General features: G+C 45.5%; 1 protein-coding gene across 1 annotated transcript in view; it reads left to right on the top strand.

Annotated features, from left to right (window-relative positions):
- Positions 1 to 22,283, top strand: part of LOC138528581 (sodium-dependent proline transporter-like) — a 285,454-nt gene that overhangs the window by 195,234 nt on the left and 67,937 nt on the right. Inside the window, exons 4-6 of the mRNA XM_069640352.1 lie at positions 1,425 to 1,573; positions 6,679 to 6,728; positions 15,829 to 15,967. Coding sequence (XP_069496453.1) covers positions 1,425 to 1,573; positions 6,679 to 6,728; positions 15,829 to 15,967 — 338 coding nt within the window. The remainder of the gene's footprint in view (positions 1 to 1,424; positions 1,574 to 6,678; positions 6,729 to 15,828; positions 15,968 to 22,283) is intronic.

Raw genomic sequence — 22,283 nt, 5'->3', positions numbered from 1 at the left:
GAGCTATGGTATGGATCCAGTAAAGGGGTATTGGTTGACCTGATGCTGCAGAGTGTGAGGTGTGCTGTGTCTATTGTACTGTAGTAGGAGATTTAGAGGGGTACAAGTAGGTTGAGCTGGAGCGAGGGTATGGCATTAGGGAAGACTCCTATTATGGGGCCTTGGTGCTAGACTGAATCATTAGAACTCCAACCCCGATGTTCTCCATCGGGGTTGGAGTTCTTGTTCAGGGTTCTGTGTTGAAGCAAGAGCTGGATGGACGGACCCACCTGAGACTGATCTCCCGAGTTTGATTGAGGTCTTCAGTGCAGGTGTAGGTCGGGAGCTGTTGGCACGAACTAAAAAAAGGTCTTGTCTCAATTACGTTGCACTTTGCCAGGAATGTTTTTATCCCGACATTCATTACATGAAGACATTCTGGGTCCAGGTTTGTGGTGGACATCTGTGGTGAAAGGTCTCCACCCTTGAGGGTACGTTTGTCAGATTGTTTCCTGAGGGCATTTGGCTCGTAGTTGGTTGTTGGTTGAGATTGGCATTGTACTTGTCTGTCTGGTCCTGTCTTTGAGAGGCATCCAAAGTGCTTTACTGATGAAGCAGTAAGGGCACGCTTGGCTTGACGGGGCTTTAGGACCAGCATATTCAAGGCATGGAACACCTCGGTCTCTGGTGTTTACAGTGATCTTCCCAGGTAGAACTAGGGATGATAATCAAGTTAAACTGGGGCAGGGAGAGATGACCAAGAGTTAAATACCTTTGTTTTGGTAGTAACTATAACCTGTTAGGAAGTTGCAGCCTCCAGGTGAAGAACCCCCTCCACCCTCAAGCAGACGAGGCACCCAACCTACCTCACTCCACTTTTTGACTCCCGTCATAGTATTGGATCGCAAACCAACCTCACCCTCTTTCCCCTCTCCTCCCTGTGCTACCTCTCGCTAATTCACCGCTGTTCCTAAATCTGTACCACCTGATGGCGAGTCCATGCTCATTTTGGCTTCAAGACTAGCCCAAAAAGGCAACCCCTTTCTCTCGAAGGAGCGCCCAGGCTGATGGGTAGTATCATTTCCTTATCTCCTACCCATCTCTACATCTGCCTATTTTTGTAAATACTACAAATTATAATCTTGTATCGCCTGTGTACCTTGGTCGGTGTTAATCCTGCAATATGTAAGCATATGACCGTATGTCCATGCCATGCCCCTCTACCATTACCCCAGTTCTCCCTAACACACATGGTTATTGTGTCTGTCCCTACATCTAATCTACCAATGCATGGCCTCCTCTCAGGTGAATGCCCAGTCAGCCATAGGTGCTCACGTGCAGGTACTTGTCACAGGATGCCTCGCTATGCAAATACATTCAGACATTAAAATGCTGCTCGACTGGGTCTTAACTCCTCCACATCTTCCGTTTCCTCCTCTCGGCAGGGATTGGGATCGGGATGCTGCTGGTCTCCTCGCTGGTCTCCCTCTACTACAACGTCATCATCGCCTGGACCTTCTACTACCTGGGCATGTCCTTCCAGAGCCCGCTGCCTTGGTCCTGCGAAGCCCCCCAGAACGCCCACCTCTGCCAGGTCACTGCCTTTTTACTTTTATAGATCATCCACACGAGAACACAACGCAGCCAGAGAGTAGCCTGCATGGAAGCCATTTTGAAAATGAGAAAAAAGTCATTTTGTTGATTTTGGGAGATATGGAAGAAACAAAACTAGAGTTAAAATAGTGTTTTGCATATGTGTAGGACTGTGTTCAATAATTACTATATTGGAAAGAAATGTAGTCCAAAACATGTCGTGTGTATATCCTGCCTTAACATGCCTTCTCTGCTCTTCAAGGCACACAGCTGCCCAAAGTGGGAGAGGGCTCACTTTGCAGGGCTGTTATTCAGCAATAGCCAAAGTAATTGTAAACCGGATGCCAGAGATGGGGTCATGGTCAAGATATTCTCTCGCAATACCCAATCTCCCCCGCATTTTTTGAAAACTTGTCAAGGGATCCCAGGTTAAATTCTTAGATGTTTTTTATTTTTTTGTTTTTATTTGCATTTGGTTTATACAAACCTTTACAAACAATATTTAAGAACTTAAAGTTGCTAAATAAAAATCTCACAATGATTTCACATACATATTCTCAATGATTTACTATTTAAAATATCATCATAAAATGTATCATTTTAAGATCAACTTCACAAAAAATGTGCAAGTCCAAATGTCAACTCCCCTCCAGTACTATGTGCAAAAAAGCAATTCTGCAAAATCAAAATTCAAGTTATATAATAAAAGGTACTATTACATCAGGAGATCTGATTTCACATAGATTCAGAAATGGGCCGACATCCAACCTTTACTATACTCCACTTTGTGAAGTCATAAATAGTCTGACAACCACATTTTGTTAAACTCCATTTTCTGAGATCATAGTTACAAACTTTAAAATATTAAATAACTATGTTGTTTACACAACAAAATAAATAAGTCCTGTAAGCATCTAAAATTACAGTTCATATAATCATACTAAATAACAATTTTTTTTTGCGATATTTTATCATTGATGATCTTCAAAAGACAAGTTAATGCCAAAAACAACCATATATTTCCCCTCCCATCAGTCTTATCCACAGTAAATTCATTGAGAAACCGGATTCATTATTCATGTATTTTCCTAGGGCACGCAATCTGGCCGCTCTACAGTGAGGACGCGCTAATGCTAGATGTTTCAAGGTTTCTTTAGGCTCATTGCATATTGAAAATCTACACTATATCGGCGGCTTTGCAGAACCCTTGGGTTTCTCAATGTGCAATTCTTTCATGAAATTGATTTAACTTGAATCGCATATATAATATGCAAGCCTTATTACATGGGGAAACCTCTCAAATATGAACGTTGGGGACTTCTCCTTTTAGAAAAATAAGCATACTCCTTATATAGAGTATATTTGTTCAAGTCACCAACAGTACAGATCCAATCAAGAACATGCTTTTTTTTAACGGGTAATCGGATCTTGATTTACAACATTTAGTTTGACCACTAAGGATTGTACTTTTCCAAAAAACAACACCAGAGAATGAGGACAAGCCTCACCAAACATCTCAAAAAGATCAAAATACAATGAATTCGATGGAGGATCGATGATTTTGGAAAAGTTTAACATTCTTCATTCGGATCTAGAAGATGGTGAGCTAAATCCTAGTTCATGACGTAATATAGAATTTGGAAGGGAAACAGCCATTCGCAAGGTTTACTTCCAAATATGACCTTGAAGTATATTCAAAAATGGTCTTCCATCTACCAAGCACATATCTAGGCCGTATAACCCAACAGACTCTACCTTTAAGATATAATAATCTAGAACTGGAATAATAGAAAATGTACAGTATTTACTGTAAATAACTTTGATTCAGGAAAGGAGAGGTCTTAATTTCTGAGTTAAAGTGAGCCTCCACATGGCCAAAGATGAAGTGTCACAAAGATTGTATCCGAAGTAGAGTATTCGGATGGAACATTCAATAGTTACTCCCTCAATTGACTATTTGAAGGACCATATTTTCTTTCTACCGGTGAAGATCACCATCTTTGATTTATCTGAATTTGGATGCAAGATGTGCATAGGATGAAAAAATCTGGAGTTTATTTTGTAATCCAAAGGGCGCTGTATCGAAAAATATAAAGTCGTCCGCAAAAGTCATCCAGTGACTACAGAGCTTGCCTAATCTGACTGAAAATATGTGCACATGTCATTACGATCACTCCGATACAAGTTAAAGAGAGCGGACACCAGGTTGCAACCTTGTTTGATACCTGTAAGTGTTGGAATCGCATCTGTCAAATCACCCTCCTGATTGATTCTCTCCTTATAAGTAGTATTCAGATGTAACATAGAAAGGATGAGCATCAAATATTGAGGAATGCCTATTTTAGCCATTTTATTCCACAAGATGTTTCGAAAAACGCAATGCTTAGATGTTGATGAATTTGTGCCATTTCCGCTGGGTTGTGCTGTACCATTAGGGGGCTACATGGGATTTGCCCCTTCATGCCACAGGGCAAGAATGCACTTCTAGTAGGAGTCTTGGTGACACGTCTAGACTAGACTGTAATGCACTTGTGTGGGTGCTCCAGGACCACCGACCAAGACCATTCAGACCAGAGGGGATGAAAGATGTTCAGTCTTGGGATCCAGGCTTTGGAATTACAAAATTCTGCTCATGACGGCACACATTGCTGTAGTGGTAGGCCCTCGTTGGAGTATAGCTGCTATTCAGTTAAGTGTTAAGTATGGGTTCCAGGGTTCTATGTCATATCATCGACTGCTATTTTCTTGACTTTTTTTAACTAAATGTTTTCGCAGAAAAACCCCATTGAAAATGTTTATTTTTGGGGGTTCCTCCCCAAGATTCACCTCCTCGATTGTTTATTTTAGTATTCCTGACCCCCCAACCCTTATATTCCCTTTCCTACCGCCCTATATTTTTCGAAAAAACAGTTGAAAAAATAGGTATCGATGAAAGGACGTCGTACTGGGTTCCAGACGAGTTAAGATCAGTATAAAGGCGTTTGAGTTCACAATGCCATATGTAAATAGTCCAACTGACTGACTGACCAACTAAGCGAAATTAATGATGAATGACACTTTAGCGCCAAGAGGCAATTCAGCTGCTAATGTGCACCTGTCAGCCTAAACGGGGTTTACGTATGGGCGGTTGCGGAATGATTTTACTGTGCACATGCTTAACGGCTTACCAGATAGTTTACATTGGAGACCTTTATGGTCAAAGCCTGCTATAAAGGTTCCATGTAAGCCTCTGAATAGCGCTGCAATCTGGGTGTCTAGGGGAGTAACATATTTCACAGTATTTGCTGCATAAAGTATACAATTTGAACCACTGTAGCATTGGATGATGTTTGTGCCATTGGCTTCCGAGCTGCCTTTATCCACCCCACGCTTAGAGACTGGTCTCTGGTATTAAGCACATTATAAAAGTTTAATTATGGCCCCATATTAACTAAACATTGCACACTTATTTTTCACAATATTTGCATCAGGGCAAACATTGTCCCTGTGCAAAAGTGCATTGGAAAAAATACACATTTAAACTTGGCCAGTATTTGCTTTGGTGCAAATGCGATCAAAATTGCTCTTGCACCGCTGCACACTTGCCAACTATGTCTCCGGGCCCCGCTTGATGCAGCTGTGGTGTGCATAGATTATACTGGACATATGTGCATGACTTCAATCCCTCCATGCGGCTTCAATCAGTTTCAAAATCCTAGGTCAAGAAATGGGGGGACGGTGAGTAGCTGCAGATTATCAGGGACCACCTGTAGTGATCACTGCAGGGCAGAACAATGAAAGGTACTGGGGAGGGTAATGGGAGGCCCCACCCCTAAATGACCACTTACAAAAAGCTTTCTTTCTCAGCAAACTGCTAATGTAGTCAAAACCAGTCAACAAAGTAATATGGCATGCTTTCTTACTGTGGCATGGCAGTTTTCACTGGTGGTAGGGGGCACATATAACATGAGTGTTCTTCTGTGGAAGAGGGCTGGGAAAATGTTGTGTAGTCAGATAGGACATGGCATGGCTTTTTCTTACTGGCATTAAGGCAAAGCCAACACGAGTATGCTCTTATGTGGGGATGCTGGCATATATAGGTGCACCAGAATGTACATGTGTGGGCACAATCAGTATGAACATTTTTATTTTTTTTACATTTGCAGATTACTGGCATATATAGTGGGCAAAGGCATTATGAAAATGCATTGGAAAATGTTCTGTTCCTTGTTGGTGACTTGGCATCTGATGGACTTCTGACCCTACAAAACGGATTCCATACTGCATGGCTTTTTACCTAATTTATCACAAGGTGTACTATCCAATGCACCATTTTAACCTCTTATTTGCCCCCTAACCCATCCGTTTGGTTTGAGCTCACTCGCTATGCTCAGTCGCTCATACTCATTCGGCCGGGGGCAGAACAAGCTTCCTTCCCTCTGTGGGCTCAACATTAGCTGCAGGCCCCACTTCTTACACAATCCTGGCTCTGTCTCTGGAGGGCAGTGTATTCCGGCTTCGGGGCCCTGGTCAGCGGCTGCGGTGGAGAACGTCTTGAGCTGATCTTTCCAATCCAGCAGTACTAGTTGGGCTTTAGAACTGCGTAGTCTCCTCAATTGCCTGGTCCTTCATCTTTCGGTGGGGAGTGGTGGGCTGGGTTGCAATGGCGTCCATAACGGGTCCGCAGCATAAGATGGACGTCACCAGTGAAGGGCCAGCCCTTTGACCTTGTGCAAGGGTGTCTCTCTGTGGATTTTTGTGGAGGTGGCGTCCTGACGATTGTTTGTGCTCGCTGAATGCGTGAAGGTTGAGCAGCGCTGGCGAGCTATCGCTGTAAGTGGTCTTTTGGGCGAGGCTAATGGCCCTGCAGTTGCTATTTGCTGACGCTGTCAAACCCGGAAGTACCCAACTGGACCACTGTGTGTAGTCCTTAATTGAAAGCGGCAAGTGTCCCTGTGTGTGCCTTCACAAAACGAAGTTATGTCACTCGGACTGAGTGAACTATTGTAGAATAGCACACCTTCTGGTTATAAACACAGATTTTCTTAATTTTTTTGCACGTTTTGACAAAATATTCTTTTATGTAAATGACTTACCATTTTTATACTTTTATTTAATTTTTTTCAGAACGTATCTGCAAACAGCACTCAGCTAAGTGCCAGCGAAGCCTTCTGGAAGTAAGTCCTTGTATTGCTCCCTTCGTAGACTTGGCTTGCATGAGAAGGCAGCGCTCTGCCAGAACCAGCAGCGATATTAATCTCTGCCAGCTGAACTGACCTGCAGCTTCCCAAAGAGGAATGTAAACTCAAGATATTCCCCAAAATCATCTTGAAAATGTCCTGTAATTATCATTCCCTCTAGGGGGGATTAAAGACCCTGGTATGTAAGTGCCCCATGGTTTCATCTCATCCACTCCAGGCGTATCGTGCTTGCAGACAAGAGATTGAGAGAAACACGTACAGAGACTGTGTTGGCAGTGAGAGGAAAGTGTGGTCACTGTGGTGGGGGGAGTATGCTGGAAGCTGGTGCCAATGACGATGTGGGTGGAAATTGTGGTAGGCGGTGGTGATCAGTTTGAAGGGAAAGGCTGATGAAGGGATTGGAGAGGTCTCGGGAGTGCATGTAAAGTTTTAGTAGTAGTGGCACACGCGCCTCGCTCAGCGAGTCTACCAACCGGCTTGAATCACAACTCGTCCGCAAAGAGAGGACCTGCAAACAATCCTTCTCTTGTCATGCACCCACCCCCTGGAACTCGATCCCAGTGTCTGCTCAGAATGCCCCCACAATTCTCCAAATTCACAAATCTCTCAAAACATGGCTCTTTCAACAACACCCGACCAAGGAGGAATTCCAATGTACGCACAGACCGACTCGCAGTCCTCAAAGTACTGCGCTACTGTTAAAAGATGGCAGCCCAAAGGCTGGCTATCCAAACTCTGTACAGCACTCCGCTGCTTTCGAGCTAGGTTTGCGGTTTAAGCAATAACCATAGAATAGGAATTGGGTGGTGGTTGCATTGGCGTTAGATGGGGAAAGGTGAGGGAGGGGTGCCGTGAGTTATGAATGGGTAGTGTGCAATACCTTTGAGGGCATAGTTTTTTTTTTAATAACATATTTTATTATATTTTGTGCAAGAAACAACAAGAAATCAACAAGAAATCAACAAGAAATCAACGAAACTACAAGACTACAAGACTTTGCATACGGCTGGCAGGGTAGCCTGGACGAATACACTGGAGGACATAGGCAAGCATTTCAACACATGTGAAATAAAGTATATGAGCAGTTGAGGTGGCAATCAATTCCTGGCTAGTCATATTACGTGAAAATGCCCCAAAGCATGGTGTTAGCAGGCATGGATTTTGCGGGACTGCACGCCAATGCACAATAACGCTATTACAGTAGATTTACATTGTTTGTTCCCATCTTCCCCAAATCTTGTCCGCTTTGCCCGGACAACCTCTGGCTTGGTAGACTCTGCGTTCCATTAAAATGATTGCATCCACGTCCGATAGCCAGTGATCATATTTCGGGGTGTTTTCTGAACCCCATAATTGCGCGATGTTCCTTTTCGCAATTCCTGTGGCAGTTGACACAAGTAGCTTTTCGAATCGTGACAGTTCTAGGTCGTCTGTAATACCTAGGAGCATGAGTTTAGGGTCCGTCGGAACTGGGCGGGACATGGCCCGAGAGAGCCTTGCGCTACATTTATGCCAGAAGCGTTGTATGCGTGCACACTGCCAGAGGATGTGGTAAAAGGATCCTTCTTCTTGTTTGCAGCGTAGGCACTTGGGGTCGGTCGATTTACCCCAATTGTAGAGTGTTATTCGAGGATAATATATCCGATGTAGTATTTTAAGCTGTACCAAACGAATCCGTGCCGAGATTGCGCATTCTCTAGGATACATTAGGATTTCAATCCAGTCTTCCGGTAATATGGGGCCAATGTCATTTTCCCACTTCGTCTTCAGGGTCAGAAGTTCTTTCGTGCCGAATGAAGAAACAACATTGTACATGGTAGACGTGACTTTATTGTTCACCTTGTCCATTACTATATTTCTTTCAATAGGTGTGCATTCCGGCATGTCCACAAGTTGGGCTCTGTGTGCGACAAGTGCGTGTTGTAGCTGTCTGTGGTGATACTGTTCAGATTCCGGCAGGCCATGTGCCGCTGCGAGCTCGGGGAACGGCATCAGCCGGTCATTTACGATTATCTGTTGGCTCGTCTGTATGCCAGCTACGACCCAGGCTGGCCATTTCGGGAGGTTGGCAAGATTCGAAAGGTGAGCATTGTTCCAGATGGGCTGGAGTGGGGTGATTTTCTTGTCCCAATCCAAGTGTCTGTGTATATCTTTCCATATCAGGGCTGTGTGTACTGCTATCGTGTGTGCAGGTGGGTGAGTTTGTTTGCAGTAGAGACTTTCAAGTGGGGACATTCCATGTCTCGCCGCTAGTTCGGCTCTTATGTGGGGTATGCTCGGGTCCCCGTGTAGAATATCATTGACTGTTGCCATCTGGGATGCCCAGTAATAAATCTGGATATTCGGGAGCCCTATTCCCCCTTCCCAAACCGAGCGTTGGAGAGTGTGGAGGGCAATTCTCAGACGCTTCCCACCCCAGAGGAGTATACGTGTTGTGCTATTTATACTGTGGAATTCTGCAGCGGGAACGTGGAGGGGGGCATTCTGAAGAACATATAAAAAGCGGGGTAGGGCCAGCATCTTGAAGAGCGCTGCCTTTCCTAACAGTGTCAATGGGAGTGCCTGCCAGTGGGTTACATCTTGCTTATATCTTTTAGCAAGTGGACGTAGATTTTGTTCTACATAGTTATTTAATTCATTGGCGATTAAAATACCCAGGTATCGGAACTGTTTGGTTTCAACCTTATATGGGGAGCCCGCTGTCGGAACGCAGTCTATCCCTTTAACCGGGAACAGCACAGATTTGGACCAATTTACTTTAAGTCCGCTAAAGGATCCGTATTCTATTAGGATTTGCGTGACCACAGGGCATGAAGAGGCTGGGTCGCTCAGGTATACTAGGAGGTCATCTGCATAGAGGGAAACTCTATCTTCACAGCCCGGACCCCATCGAAAGCCAGTCCATGCGGAAGAATCCCTCAGGAGGACTGCTAGTGGTTCCATTATTAGTGCGAACACCATCGCCGAAAGTGGGCAACCTTGTCTGGTTCCCTTCCCTAGTCGGACAGTGCGCGACGGCCACCCATTTACTTTAACCTCGGCTATTGGGTTCTTGTATAGGAGTTGCACCCATTTTATGAACGATGCTCCGAAGTGCATCCTATGCATTATGGCCCATAGCGCCTCCCAGTGAACAGAGTCGAATGCTTTCTCGAAGTCTATGGCCAACAGAGCCAGAGATTGCTGCAGGGCCGGGGCTCTTTCTAGTGCCAAGTGTAATCTGCGAATGTTCATTCTGGTCGATCGCTGGGGCATAAAGCCACATTGGTCCGGGTGAATCAGTGATGTAATGACTAGTTGTAATCTGTTGGCTAGAACTTTGGCGAGAATTTTTGCTTCGCTATTGATAAGGGATATGGGACGATAGGATGTGCATTCTTCTGGGGGTTTGCCTTTTTTAGGGATCACTACGATGGTAGCTTTGCGAAGGTCGGGTGGGAGCTCATTCTGGGTTAGAGAGTGTTCAAACACCTTGAGCAAGTGTGCGGGTATGTCCAGATGTTGTAGTTTTTTCCAAATGTCAATCGGGAACCCATTCGGGCCCGGGGTCTTGCCGGCCTGGAGTTGCATAATGGCAGTTGATATCTCGGTAGTAGTGATTTTACTATCTAGGGCAGTGGTCTGGTCTGGGGTGAGTGTTGGGAGAACGATATCATCTAGTATGGTACTATCCACAGTATCGGTGGGGGGTTCGTAGAGGTTCTCGTAGAACTCAGCAAAGCGTTCAGCGATCTCTGCGTCGGCATAGACTAGGTTTGCGTTTAGGGTTCTGATGCATTTCACCTTCGATTGTCCTTCATCACGTCTTTCCAGCCACGCAAGCAGTTTGCTTGCTTTGTCGCCTGTTTCATATACACGCGCCTTCATTGCTGCGTGTGCTTTCTTGGCACAGTCCAAGGATAAGTTATGGAGCTTCCGCTGTGCCAACAGTAGAGCCCTGTTTGACTCCGGGGTGTCATTGGCAATGTGGTCCAGTTCCTTGGATGTGACCTCGGATTCAGCTTCGACGATCTTTTCGCGCTGTTTCTTCTTCTTATGGGACGTCCACGATATGATTTCTCCGCGGAGGACTGGTTTGTATGCCTCCCATAGTGTATTGGGGTTATCAACTGAGTCTATATTAAGCTCAAAGTAGTCGGAGGTGGCGGTCTCTACCATCTCCTGAAATTCAGGGAATCCTAAATAGTAGGTATTTAGGCGCCATGAGGGGGGTGGTCTCGGTCTGGCCGTTTCCAGCTCCAGCAGCAATGGGGAATGGTCAGAGATTCCTCGGGGAAGGAAGGATGCATTGTTTATTTGGTGGACACTTTGGTGTGGGAGGAAGAAGTAGTCTATCCTAGACATCGAGGCGTGGGCCCCCGAGTGGAAGGAATATTGACGAGTCTGTGTATTAAGGGCCCTCCATGCGTCACAGAGGCCCATTGCCGACACGAAGGAGGCCAGTTTGGTTGTGGTGGCGGGATTCCTGGTCCTTAGGTGCGTGCGATCAAGCGTATAGTCCATGACCTCATTGAAGTCTCCCCCTATCACCAATGTGTCTGCAGTTCTCGTTGCCATGATGGGGGTGATTTCGTTTAGCAGATCTTTGAGGAGAGCTGGCGGGGAGTACACTGCCATGAGTGCCAGTGTTTGGTTCCATAGTGTTGCCTGAATGAATGCATAACGGCCTCCCCTGTCCAGCAACACGTCTGTGGTCACTAGTGGAAGCCTCTTGTGGATTAGTACGAGGACCCCTCTCGCTCCCATAGAAAAGCCTGCGTGTATCGCAGTGCGGTAATTAGATCTTTGAAAAAATTTGCATGTGGTTCCGGCCAGGTGTGTTTCGGTCAGTATGGCTATGTCTGGGGAATGTCTATTTAGATATTGCAAGACTAGCCGTCTTTTGATGCTGGCGCCCAGTCCGTTCACATTCCATGCTAGGAGTTTAAGATTACTTTGGGTTGCAGTGTTTCGGGTTGCCATTGTCAATGGGCAGTTTGTTTACACAGATATATTTCCTTGGTTGCATGCACAATATTTCGGTCGTATTCGATCCGTATAGCATATTCGTCTTGCCTCTGTATGTCAAACATTGAATAACCATAAAAAACCCAACTCCCCCCTCCCCATACTCCACCCACAACTGAAGCATCTGTCGACCCAGTGTTAACTTTTAAACAGTTTAACAATAGTCTACATCTGCCTGCCTCGTGGCAATCCGCGTCTCGGGCACAGATGTGCCAGTTGTTACGCCCCGGGGGGGAGACACAAGGCAGGGTGTTGGAACTCCGCTATGTGGTGTTCCGAGTTCGTTTGGTTTGGTGTCCAGGGGCTGGGGGGGGGCGCTGTGTGGGCGGCCGCCAGCCGGAATTGCTATCTTAGTCGCATTTACAGTGTACAGTACAGCATCCCTGCAGGGTCATAATGATGGCTTGGATATCCCTGATATTAGTGATGTCTACTAAAGTTCTGCTTGTTGTGGGACTCCGTCCTGTTGTTGTTGCTGCGGTTCCCGATCAGGCGGTCGGTCAGGGCGCGGTCCATTCCGTTCTCTCCCTCCTCTCCCGGCAGTACTCCAGTCGCCGTCTATGTGTCTTTCAGCCCAGCTCCACGCCTCCTTGGGATCAGTGAAGTGGACTGTCGTGTTCTTGTGATATATTTTGAGTTGGGCAGGGAATATTAGCCCGTATTTGACTCCCATTGCTTGCAGGCGTTTTTTGAGGGGATCAAAGGATTGGCGCGCTTTCTGTACTTCTCTGGTGAAGTCAGGGAAGAAGGCAATCCTTGAGCCATTGTATGTAATAGTCCCTTTGGACCTCGCCAGTTGCAGTACTGTGTCCCTGTCTCTATAATTTAGAAACCTCGCAATGACTGTACGTGGTGGTGCTCCTGGGATGATCTTGCCTGTGGGGATGCGATGGGCTCGCTCGATGGAAAAGAATTTGGAGAAGGATTGTAGGTCATATATGTCCGCAAGCCACCCTTCAAGAAAAAGTTCCATGCAATCTCCTTCTGCTTTCTCCGGAATACCCAGTATGCGGACGTTGTTCCGTCTTGATCTGCCCTCACTTTCATCGGCTCTCGATTCCAGGAGCTTTATGCGTGCCAACATGCCGGACATCTGTCGGTTCACACCGCGAAGGCTGTCCTCTGCTTCGGAGATCCGCATCTCCGCTTCCCCAGTACGAGAGGTCAGCTTCTGTAGATCATGTCTTAGCAGGGATACATCCGCACCAATGCTGTCCATCTTTTTCTCCATGGAGGTTCTAGAACTGGCAATAGCACCCATTATGTCTCTGAGGGAGATACTATCCTCCATGGGGTCCGAGTCCTGTTGCGTTGGTCTTTCCGGGGAGCGGGTGAGTGGCGTAGTTGCGTATTGTTCAATCCGGCTTTGAGTGGAGGTCTTCCTAGGCTTATCTTTCCCCATTGTAAGTGAATTGGGGAGGTGGTGGCAAAGGTTCTCGTTAGAGGGCAGGGAAGCAAGTGTTGGTGTTCAACAGGCAGAAGAAATGGTTATGGCAGGCTCCACTGATGGCCCTTCGGGAGAGGGGCATCCACAGTCCATGTGCACGCAGCTGGACACGTGTCGGGGGGAAGCCCACAGATTTGGGTCTGGTTCGGAGGGCCGAAGTTCTGTGGACCGCTACTAGGTGATTTTGGGTAAGCCGGTGAGGCCCATCTCTCCGGGGTTCGGAGTTTCGCTCAGGAGCTGCGACACACACGTCGGGCCCGGAGCGTGGCGTTTGCAAATATGTGGTCGGGAAAAGTCTCACAGGATGCCAGGATCCAATCCCCCGTCTCCCCCTCTCCTTACCGCTTGGCCCGAGTCCTCAGCGAGCGACCGGGAGGGTTATCAGGAGTCGCCGTCGGAGCTCAGCGGGTGCTTGACTGGGACCGGAGCGGCTTTGTCCCAGTGATCCTCTGGTGGGGCCCGTAACGTGCCGCGCCCGTATCAGGAGGTGTGGGTCACGGCGGGGGAGGGCGCCTTCGTATTGTTGGAGCTGCCGGCTGGCTTCTCACCCCTTCAGGCGAGGTGACGGTATAATTTCCCACAGGCTCTCGTACGTCGCAGCGTGGGAGGTCGCGCTCACTTCGCAGTTTCCTGGGGTGGCAGTGGTTTCAAGGATTCTCAGTCTCTGCCTCCCTCGCCCTCAGGCGGCCATCTTGGATGTTGGTAACGGTCCGCAATTTGAGTGCGCTGAGGGCTATATCTCGCAGAGCCCGCACCGATTCGGGTCCGCAATGTTCCGATTCGAAGCAGCAGGGTTTCGGACGTCGCTGTAGTATTTTAGGGCTTTTATCTATAATTCTAGTCGCAGGATGGATGTAGGATTAGGCTGGCGGCCGGGAGCAGCGAGGAATCACGTCCTCATCCTACGCCTGCTGGCCACGCCCCCCGAGGGCATAGTTGAAGTGGTGGGTGTGGTTGTCGGTATGGGGGTGTGTGTGGGTGTGGGTGTGGGTGTGGTGGATGAAATGTTCTTAAGGTCTAGCTGGGAGTAGGAAATGAAAGACCGCTTTGAGACTGGGGGTGGATACAAGTTAATAGTTTGGTGTAGCTGGGAGTGGGAAAAGGAATTCAGATTTGAAAAAAGAAAGGCAAACGCTGTGCAGTGGATGGAACGAAGTCTGGTGTGGAAGAGGCATCCTTCAGGCTGTGAAGGTTTAAGGATGAGGGTTTAAACCTGTAAGGGTTTAGCGTTGGTCTGACAGCCAGTCACTTTCATGCTTTTAGAGGTAACCCAACAGCTCTTCAGTCCACTATAAAAGTAGTGCTGTCACTTAAAGGATAGAATTATCTTTGTGTCTTTTTGTAGACTAGAATATTTGACGTGTGAGAAGGACCCCACTTTGCCCAATTCCCCATAACTGGCCCTTGGTTTCTCAGTTTTGACTTTTCCCTTTCGGCCTCGGGTGTCGGGATTTTTCCTCCTCTGCCACTTATAACCTGTTTAATACTGCCTCTACCAGTGAGTTTCTGCACCACCCCTGTGTGCCAGATATTACCATGCATTCCTCTTACTTTAGGGTGTATTGCAGGGGTCTGCAACTTGTGGCTCTTCAGAAGTTTGACTACGACTCCCATGATCCCTCAGCTTGACTATGTTGCTAAGGCCTATGGGTGCTGTCCCCCTGGGCATCTAGAGAGCCAAAGGTTGCAGACCCCTGGTGTATCGCATGATAGGAGTCCATTGTGTGTTCTTAAATATAACTTTTTTTATTTGAATTGTATATAGCGCAAACCCAGCTAGGAAGCAAAGGAGTACTGAGTCTATGTATTCACTGCTGTTTTGATAAATTCCTATTCACAGTAACCCCTGAGCACCGTCCCCGCACACATCAAGTTTACATCGATCCAGTTCTAGGATTACTTTTCAACGAACAGAAAATGCTAGTCTCTTTAGAAGGGTTTGCACTGATTCTGGAGTCTTTCCTCTGAGAGTGTGGTGTAAGCCCGGCCCTGCACAGGAAACAAGTCCATCTTTTCTTTCTAGGGCTGTGTCAAAAACTCCCCCAAATTAGGTAAATGGGATGAGAGCAGTAGTAATTAACCAATGCCAGTCTGTTGGTTTAATCTCTTACTGCCTTTTACCTGCTCTGCCCATGGCCTGGTCACAACACGTTTCCTTGTCTTTTGTTGGAGGTTTTTAGAACGGTAAACCCCAATAGGTGAAAGTTGACTAACCTTGAACCAGGGGAGCTCAGGAAATACAATCCATATATATGGAAGGGGGGATTCCGTTTTAATTATTTATTTTTTGATTTTAAGATATTTATTTTTGTGGAAGTTGGAGAGTGTTCACTGGGGTGGTGGGGTGGGGGGCAAGGATGACCTTTTCCTCTAGGAGACCTCATTTGGATGTCAGTGTAGACTGGTGATGTTTTTGGGTTCTCCGATTCCCTAGACATGACATTGACTGGCAGGTGCCTGTGAGTAGTCTTTGGCATCTGACTGGTAGAGACTGGTTGCATGTATGTGTTGCACAACATCGTCTGCAGTTGGCTATGCTTTATATGTGTTGGGGAACATGGCATGCAGTTTGTGCTCTGTGATCACATAGGTCTGTTACTAACACTGAATTTTGTTTGGCAGCGAGCAGGTGCTGGGCGTTGTTCACAGCACGGGACTCGATGACCCCGGACCAGTACGGTGGCAGCTGGCCATATGTCTACTGGTCGCCTGGTTCATCATCTTCCTCTGCATATTAAAGGGAATCCACAGCTCGGGAAAGGTGAGTCGCTATCTCACCACATCTACCGGACTTGTGCTTTCTGCATGTCCGAACCGCACCTTAGGCAGATATAACTGATCAAAGGCTGCATCCTTAATCTTGCCGAATTCACATTTAAGTTTAATTTTCTCTGGCCTAGTTTGTGCCACCTGATCTTTCTAACATTGGACCTCATTACATAGTGAGCTGTAGTTAAGGTGGAACTACCGGCTAAATCCATTGACTTTTACTGCCGCTTGATGCAGTGGAATTACCGCCAGATTTAAAGTAGGGTAATGTGGTCGCCATTTTTGGAGTCCATAGTACTCAATGGGGATTTTGGTGGGTTTACTGTGAGTGGTTATTCCACGTGGTAAATGCTTTAATTTTTCAAGGAAAAGTGGAGCAGCATGCTGAAGGTAAATCCTTCAATTGACATAAAAAAAATTCAGAGGTGCAATAAAGTGGTGGTAGCAGAATTGCTGCCACATTTTTACCAAAACACAAAACTCTAAATGAGGCCCATTATCTTATTTTCTGTTCCACCTGTACCATTTGCATGAATGATCAAGGTTCTTGCTAAAATACTAATCTAAACAGATTTGGTGGTCCCACTTTTTCTAATCATGTCTGGAGGTTATGCCTCTTTCCAAAATTCCATAATATAAAACATTTACAGAAAAGGACCAGGATTTGATCAGTCCTTAAATTGATAGAATGCAAAAGTTGTAAATGTGTGTTTTTTCTAATGAAACATCTGAAGATATCGGGGAAAGTCTGGTTCTGGCTCTTAGAAACAGACCGTCATGGTAATAGAACACTCTTCTGTCCACAAATAATGTAAATTCCCAATGATATAAGAAATATGCATACGTTAGGTGCCATTGGCGCTGGGAATCTCGGCCTTAAAGCAATGTGCTACTGTTCCCGGGAGAGAAGTGATGTGTACCACTGGCAATGACAAGTAATGCATTTAACTTGCTCTGGTTGATGGGTAACAAGTAAGGCTTAACCAACAATCCCAGGCTCTTAATGACAACACTCCAAAAGTCCATGCTTGGTCGAAGTGCCTTTTGAATCCTTTGACCAACACAGTGCAATATGGTGGCAGGCGTGGGATCCATCTTGTTATGCTCTAAACTTCGAGACAATCCTACATGCAGAAGGTGCAGACTCCTTCCTGGTGGAACCTTTTATAAAGGGAAATTATGAAACCTTAACAAATTCAGTCTTAAGAATTGAATTTACTTGCATCCGGGAAAACAGGGAATTTATTTTGAACTTGTTATCCAGGCATGTGCCTGATATTGCAAGGGTTAGGGCCAACTTTTGAAGTCCATTGGGAAGACAGTATGAAAGCAGATGTTAAGTTCTGAGTGGTTGTTTTACTGTTTCTTTCTCCCCTCAACCCATATTACCAACCAGAGCGTAGATTAATGTTTCCTAAACACTGAATAGTCAAAAAATGAAAAATGTCACTTTGTGATCACGAACTGCTGATGTGCACAAAGTGTCCATTTGACCAACCAATTGGTTCGTAATTGGGCATAGGTTTGCCTTCCTTTCCCGAAAACCAGAAATACCAACCATATGATACAGTACGGGAATATACAAACTGTCTTTATTCATGAGTTCTGGTAGGTGCTACTGAGTAAAACATTCTACTTTGGAATCTGAGAATGCATTACTGGCAAAAAGTATATTTACATAATGTTTTCAGCAAATACTGACAGTGAATGTTAGACATTGCCAGAGAAGTCCAATACTCCTGAATCCATCCTTGTTGGAAGGCATCACAGTGGAAATAGTGTATTTGGAAATTGATTTAAAATGAGTCTGTTCTTTGGTCATCACAAAAAGCTGATGAATGGTCCATGGGTTTTTGAGATCTAAATTGCATGTGGTTTTAGTGGGCCCAACCCCGTCTGGAGCGGGCTGCATAACTTTGAGCCATTCTATGAGAAAGCGCATTGTTTTCGATTCTTTAATATTCATTGTAGGTTCGCACAGACGGCCTGTACTGGCTGCTCGGAGTGATCTGGTGGGAGTGTATCTCATTGCCATAGTAGACCACTTTTCAGGCCAACAGTCCTCATGGCTCACTTGGGCTTATACAAACATTGCCCATGCCACAATGTGCTCAATTGGAAACCAGTTGAGGTACTGGAGCGTGGCTTGATGGTGTCCAGCTTATTGGGTGGTGATTTTGGACCAAGTGAAATTGCTTTAGAGTAGATTTAGTTAACTCAAGGCATTTTCTGCTGTTATCCATCTGGCCGAGTACCATCCAGAATATTTCCACCTTTGTTTTGGAATTCTTGCCAAAAGGATGATCTTATTTCACGTGTGAAGGAGTTGGCTTGTATTTCGTGTGACAATGTTCCCCTGTGGGAGGAAGGGATTGGTAGTTTTTGAAAGTGATGTATAGATTCCTTGCTGCTGTGCCTGACCTTGGAAGGCAATGGTGTCTGCCCAGGGGAAGAGAAAGACCTGCAGAAGGAGAAAATACAATCCATGGACAGGCACCCAAAATTCTCCTAAATAAACCAAATGCGTTTCAAGGCTGACTTGAAAAGCTGAGGAGAAAGCTGAGGCTGATTCTACCCTATCATTAAAGAAACAAACTCTACCATCTCAGCTACCTCATACAACAATAAATTGATCAATGCCTGTAGGCCTTTCCTCTCCACCTCTAGCTGCCTCATCCTATCTAGAGCGCTGATATTTTCTAAATTAGACTATTGCAACACACTCTACCTAGGCACTACCACTAAAAATTTGAACAGACTCCAGATCCTGCAAAATAATGCACTAAGATGTGCCCTCAACCTCCCGCGCAAGGTGCACATATCCACGGTTAGAAAAGAAGTCCACTGGCTCCCGATCCGTGACAGAATTAAGCTAAGAACACTGGTCATCACCCACAAGTGCCTATCACATACTGCCCCACAATACCTTTCTGACAAATTCGCTAGACACTGCCCCACTAGACCCACCAGAACACCTTACCTACACCAACTAAAGATCCCTAATTATAACCTAAAAACAGCAGGGGGCTCCAGTTTTCCAGTGCTTGCAGCACAATGTTGGAACACCCTCCCCACTACAATTGGATCTGAAGCCGCACTCTGGCCATTCAGAGCCATGGTAAAATCATGGCTACTAGCCTAAACAACCAGACTCTCACCGACATGACTAGCTAGCCGCCGCTCTCTACCTGTAGTAATGTTCACTCCACCTACAGCCTACTCGGGACCAACCTGTAACCCGGTCCACTTTAGCCACTAACTTTTTTTCTTTTTTGCATATTCTCTGTACATACTTTTCTTGGTATATTCTACTCTTGTATGTAACATTCAGAGCCTGGACTAATGTACGTCCTGTCTGTTGTACTATGATGCTCGTGTAACGATATGTAACTCTGCTGTACACATGATTATGCGCCCAGTTACCTGAGGGTTCGGATGCGCTTTATAAATAAACAAACTAAACTAAACTAAAACCCAAGAGAAAATGTATTTAGTGGAATGGATGTGCTTTTCCAAAGCACACAGTAAATTATTGGTGCAACAATGTAGGGATAGAATAAATTGGTCCGAGAAAAGAAAATCCAGGTTTTCAGCTATAGTAAACCCACTCTCCTGGTGTGTCCTCTTGAAAAAGTGTATGTTGCAAAGGTTTCTGAAAAATCAGAAATCGCAGTCCGAGTTCTATCAATAGCGCTTGCTCGAAATTAAACCGGGTCTCTGACCAGAGAATGCTCAACATCATAAATCCTTAAACTTCATTTGCATATAAAAAATGTATCAAAAAAACAATTCCCCCAATTAATTACATGTAAACTAATGCATAAACCTGTTAAGACCTTCCTAATCAGAAAGAGTCCTCAGGGTTTCTTGAGTATACTGTTTAAGAAGGACACTGCTCAAAAGATCAATAAAAATCATTCCCCACTCAATAAAAGTGTCCACCACTTGGCCAGAGTCAGAATCCTTACTCTACTCAAGAAACTTGCAAAGAACCTGGTTCTTTGCTCTGTAAATATGTGCAAAATATTAGTGGATGGCTAATGGTTTGCACAGATTCAATTTGGGTACAGAAGCGACATTGTGCGTTTCCCAGTCCTTTACCAAGCCTCACAGCCAGGGCCTCCCCAGAGAGGAATGAACTAAACCTTAGCCTCATGAAATGGGCTCTGTAATACCTATTTGGAAATTTGATGAGATGCTTAGGAAGAGTATCAGCTGCCCTTGCTTCATATTTTAAGTTGTAAAAAAGTTTAAAATAATTCGCCTCTTCCAAAGTCTCTATCAAATCTGCTCTCTACAGATTCTTTGTTACTTTAGTTGGGTTTAATCTTGAGTCTTCCACACTGGCAGAGGCTTTTGCCAGTAATTTCCCAGCATAAAGTTTCCATTTCGAGAGTGCTTTATCACTGCCCAGTGACATTTCACCTTTTAATAACCGGGAAATTGAGGCAGGTGTCTCCAATATGCACTGCCTGAACAGAGACCAAGACCTCCACTCAGCCACTCCCTTTAAGGAGATGAACCTCAATTCCCATCTAATCACCTTGATAGGGGTTGATCTCTGCGGGCCCAACACTCTTTCAAAAGAGGCCCTCGGCTATGTGCTAATTTGATTGGCGGATACAAAAGAGTGATTCTGAACTCTAAGACAAGACCGCTGTTACCTTTTAATTTATAAAATTCAACCAGCGGTATAATCGGAAAACAGCAAAATCACTTATGAAGAACCCTCGCTTGAGCAGCCAACATTCTAGCCCTGATCTTTATTAACTCTTCGGTTTTTGGCCTTAATCCCACTTGAATTAATGCAAATGCCCAGGTATTGGAACAATTCAACTTCAACCCGTGTCGAACCCAGGCGCTGACACCGCACTCTAGCCATCAATTGCACTTTCTCCAAGGTCAATACCTTTTGTTTTGGTTATATTAACAGCCTACTCATTATCCTTGACATACTATTCCAGTTTAGTCAGCTGACGTTGGAAACCAATGGCCGTCTGGTCCATCAGAACCAGATCGTCTGCATAGAGTAAGTGACACATTGGAGTTCCATCCAGCCTTGGAGTAAACAAGATTTCCAGCCCTATGTCCACGATATAGAGGTTCAAGAGGGTGGGGAGCCAAAGGGCAACCCGGCTTAAGGCCTCTAATGGTCAAGATTTCTTCAGATATCAGGCCTGCTCTATTTAGCCTCACTCTCATGCTAGGAAAATAGAAAATCTGGTGGATTCGAAAGAGAGAATGCTGTGCGCTATTGACCGCTCCTTGACTATATCTGAGAAGTAAGTAATATATTGAGTCAACCAATATATTGAATCTGACGGGCAGTGTGAACTCAAACACCCACCAGCTCATCCACCAAGAGCTGGCAAAGTTCAAACAGATAGAATAAGGGGAGGTGGGTAGAGAACATGCGCTCCCGTCTCTCACTTAGTGGACAAATGTTAATAATCATCTCAAAGAGTTGACATTTCCATAAATACATAGAATCCTATATGAAGAACATGAGTTTATTCAAGGTTTGGACCGCTACTCTCAGGCTAGTTCCTGTGTGTAGTGCTTGTAGTTGTTCCAAAAGTTCCCCGGGACAACCTGTGAGAAACCTGAGGGTATTTTCCAGAGTAAGCCTCGGAATCCCCTAGTCAGGTGGCAAGGAGAGGGTTGGCGCCATCAGATCCCAACCCTTGGGGTGGACGAGCAAGAGAGGATCACCTGGGTGGGAGAGCTTGGGGTTATGCTTGGACAAATGCCCTGGTGAGACGCGATACTCCATCGCGGTAGACGGAGAGGAGGACGAAGTCCCTGAGATTTTCTTTGGGTATTCCACATCTACCTCCCTTCCACCCGAACAAACTCCCTTCACAAAATCCAACCACCCCTACACCTCTGGTAAACCAACCAATAGCCCAAACCCCATCACCCTCAAAAACCACAATTCCCAGAATCCTTGGTTTTCTTCTGCCTATCCGAATACTCCCAGTCATTATTTTTCCCCATCCCTCGGATTATTTCCCACACTTCCGACCCGGTCAGATAAAACACTACCGTTCACACAATCCTCTTTGTTTATTTCATGATAACACTCATTCATTCCCGTTTGTTTCACCAACACTACCAGTCTCACCTTTCTGAATTTGCCTACTCACCTGGGACGAGGAATATAATTTCTTATGAGAAACCTCCCCTCTTTTGACAGAAACACTTTCATACCCCGGGGAAGACGACGGACTGATGCTTAAACTGTTTACCTGACATGTCACGATACAAGGGTCAGACAAATTCAGGCAATTGACCAGAATCACAAACAC

Source organism: Ambystoma mexicanum, chromosome 7q, assembly GCF_040938575.1.
Source record: "Ambystoma mexicanum isolate Mex_15411 chromosome 7q, UKY_AmexF1_1, whole genome shotgun sequence".
NCBI classification, from domain to species: domain Eukaryota; kingdom Metazoa; phylum Chordata; class Amphibia; order Caudata; family Ambystomatidae; genus Ambystoma; species Ambystoma mexicanum.
This window is presented reverse-complemented; position numbering and strand designations above follow the sequence as displayed.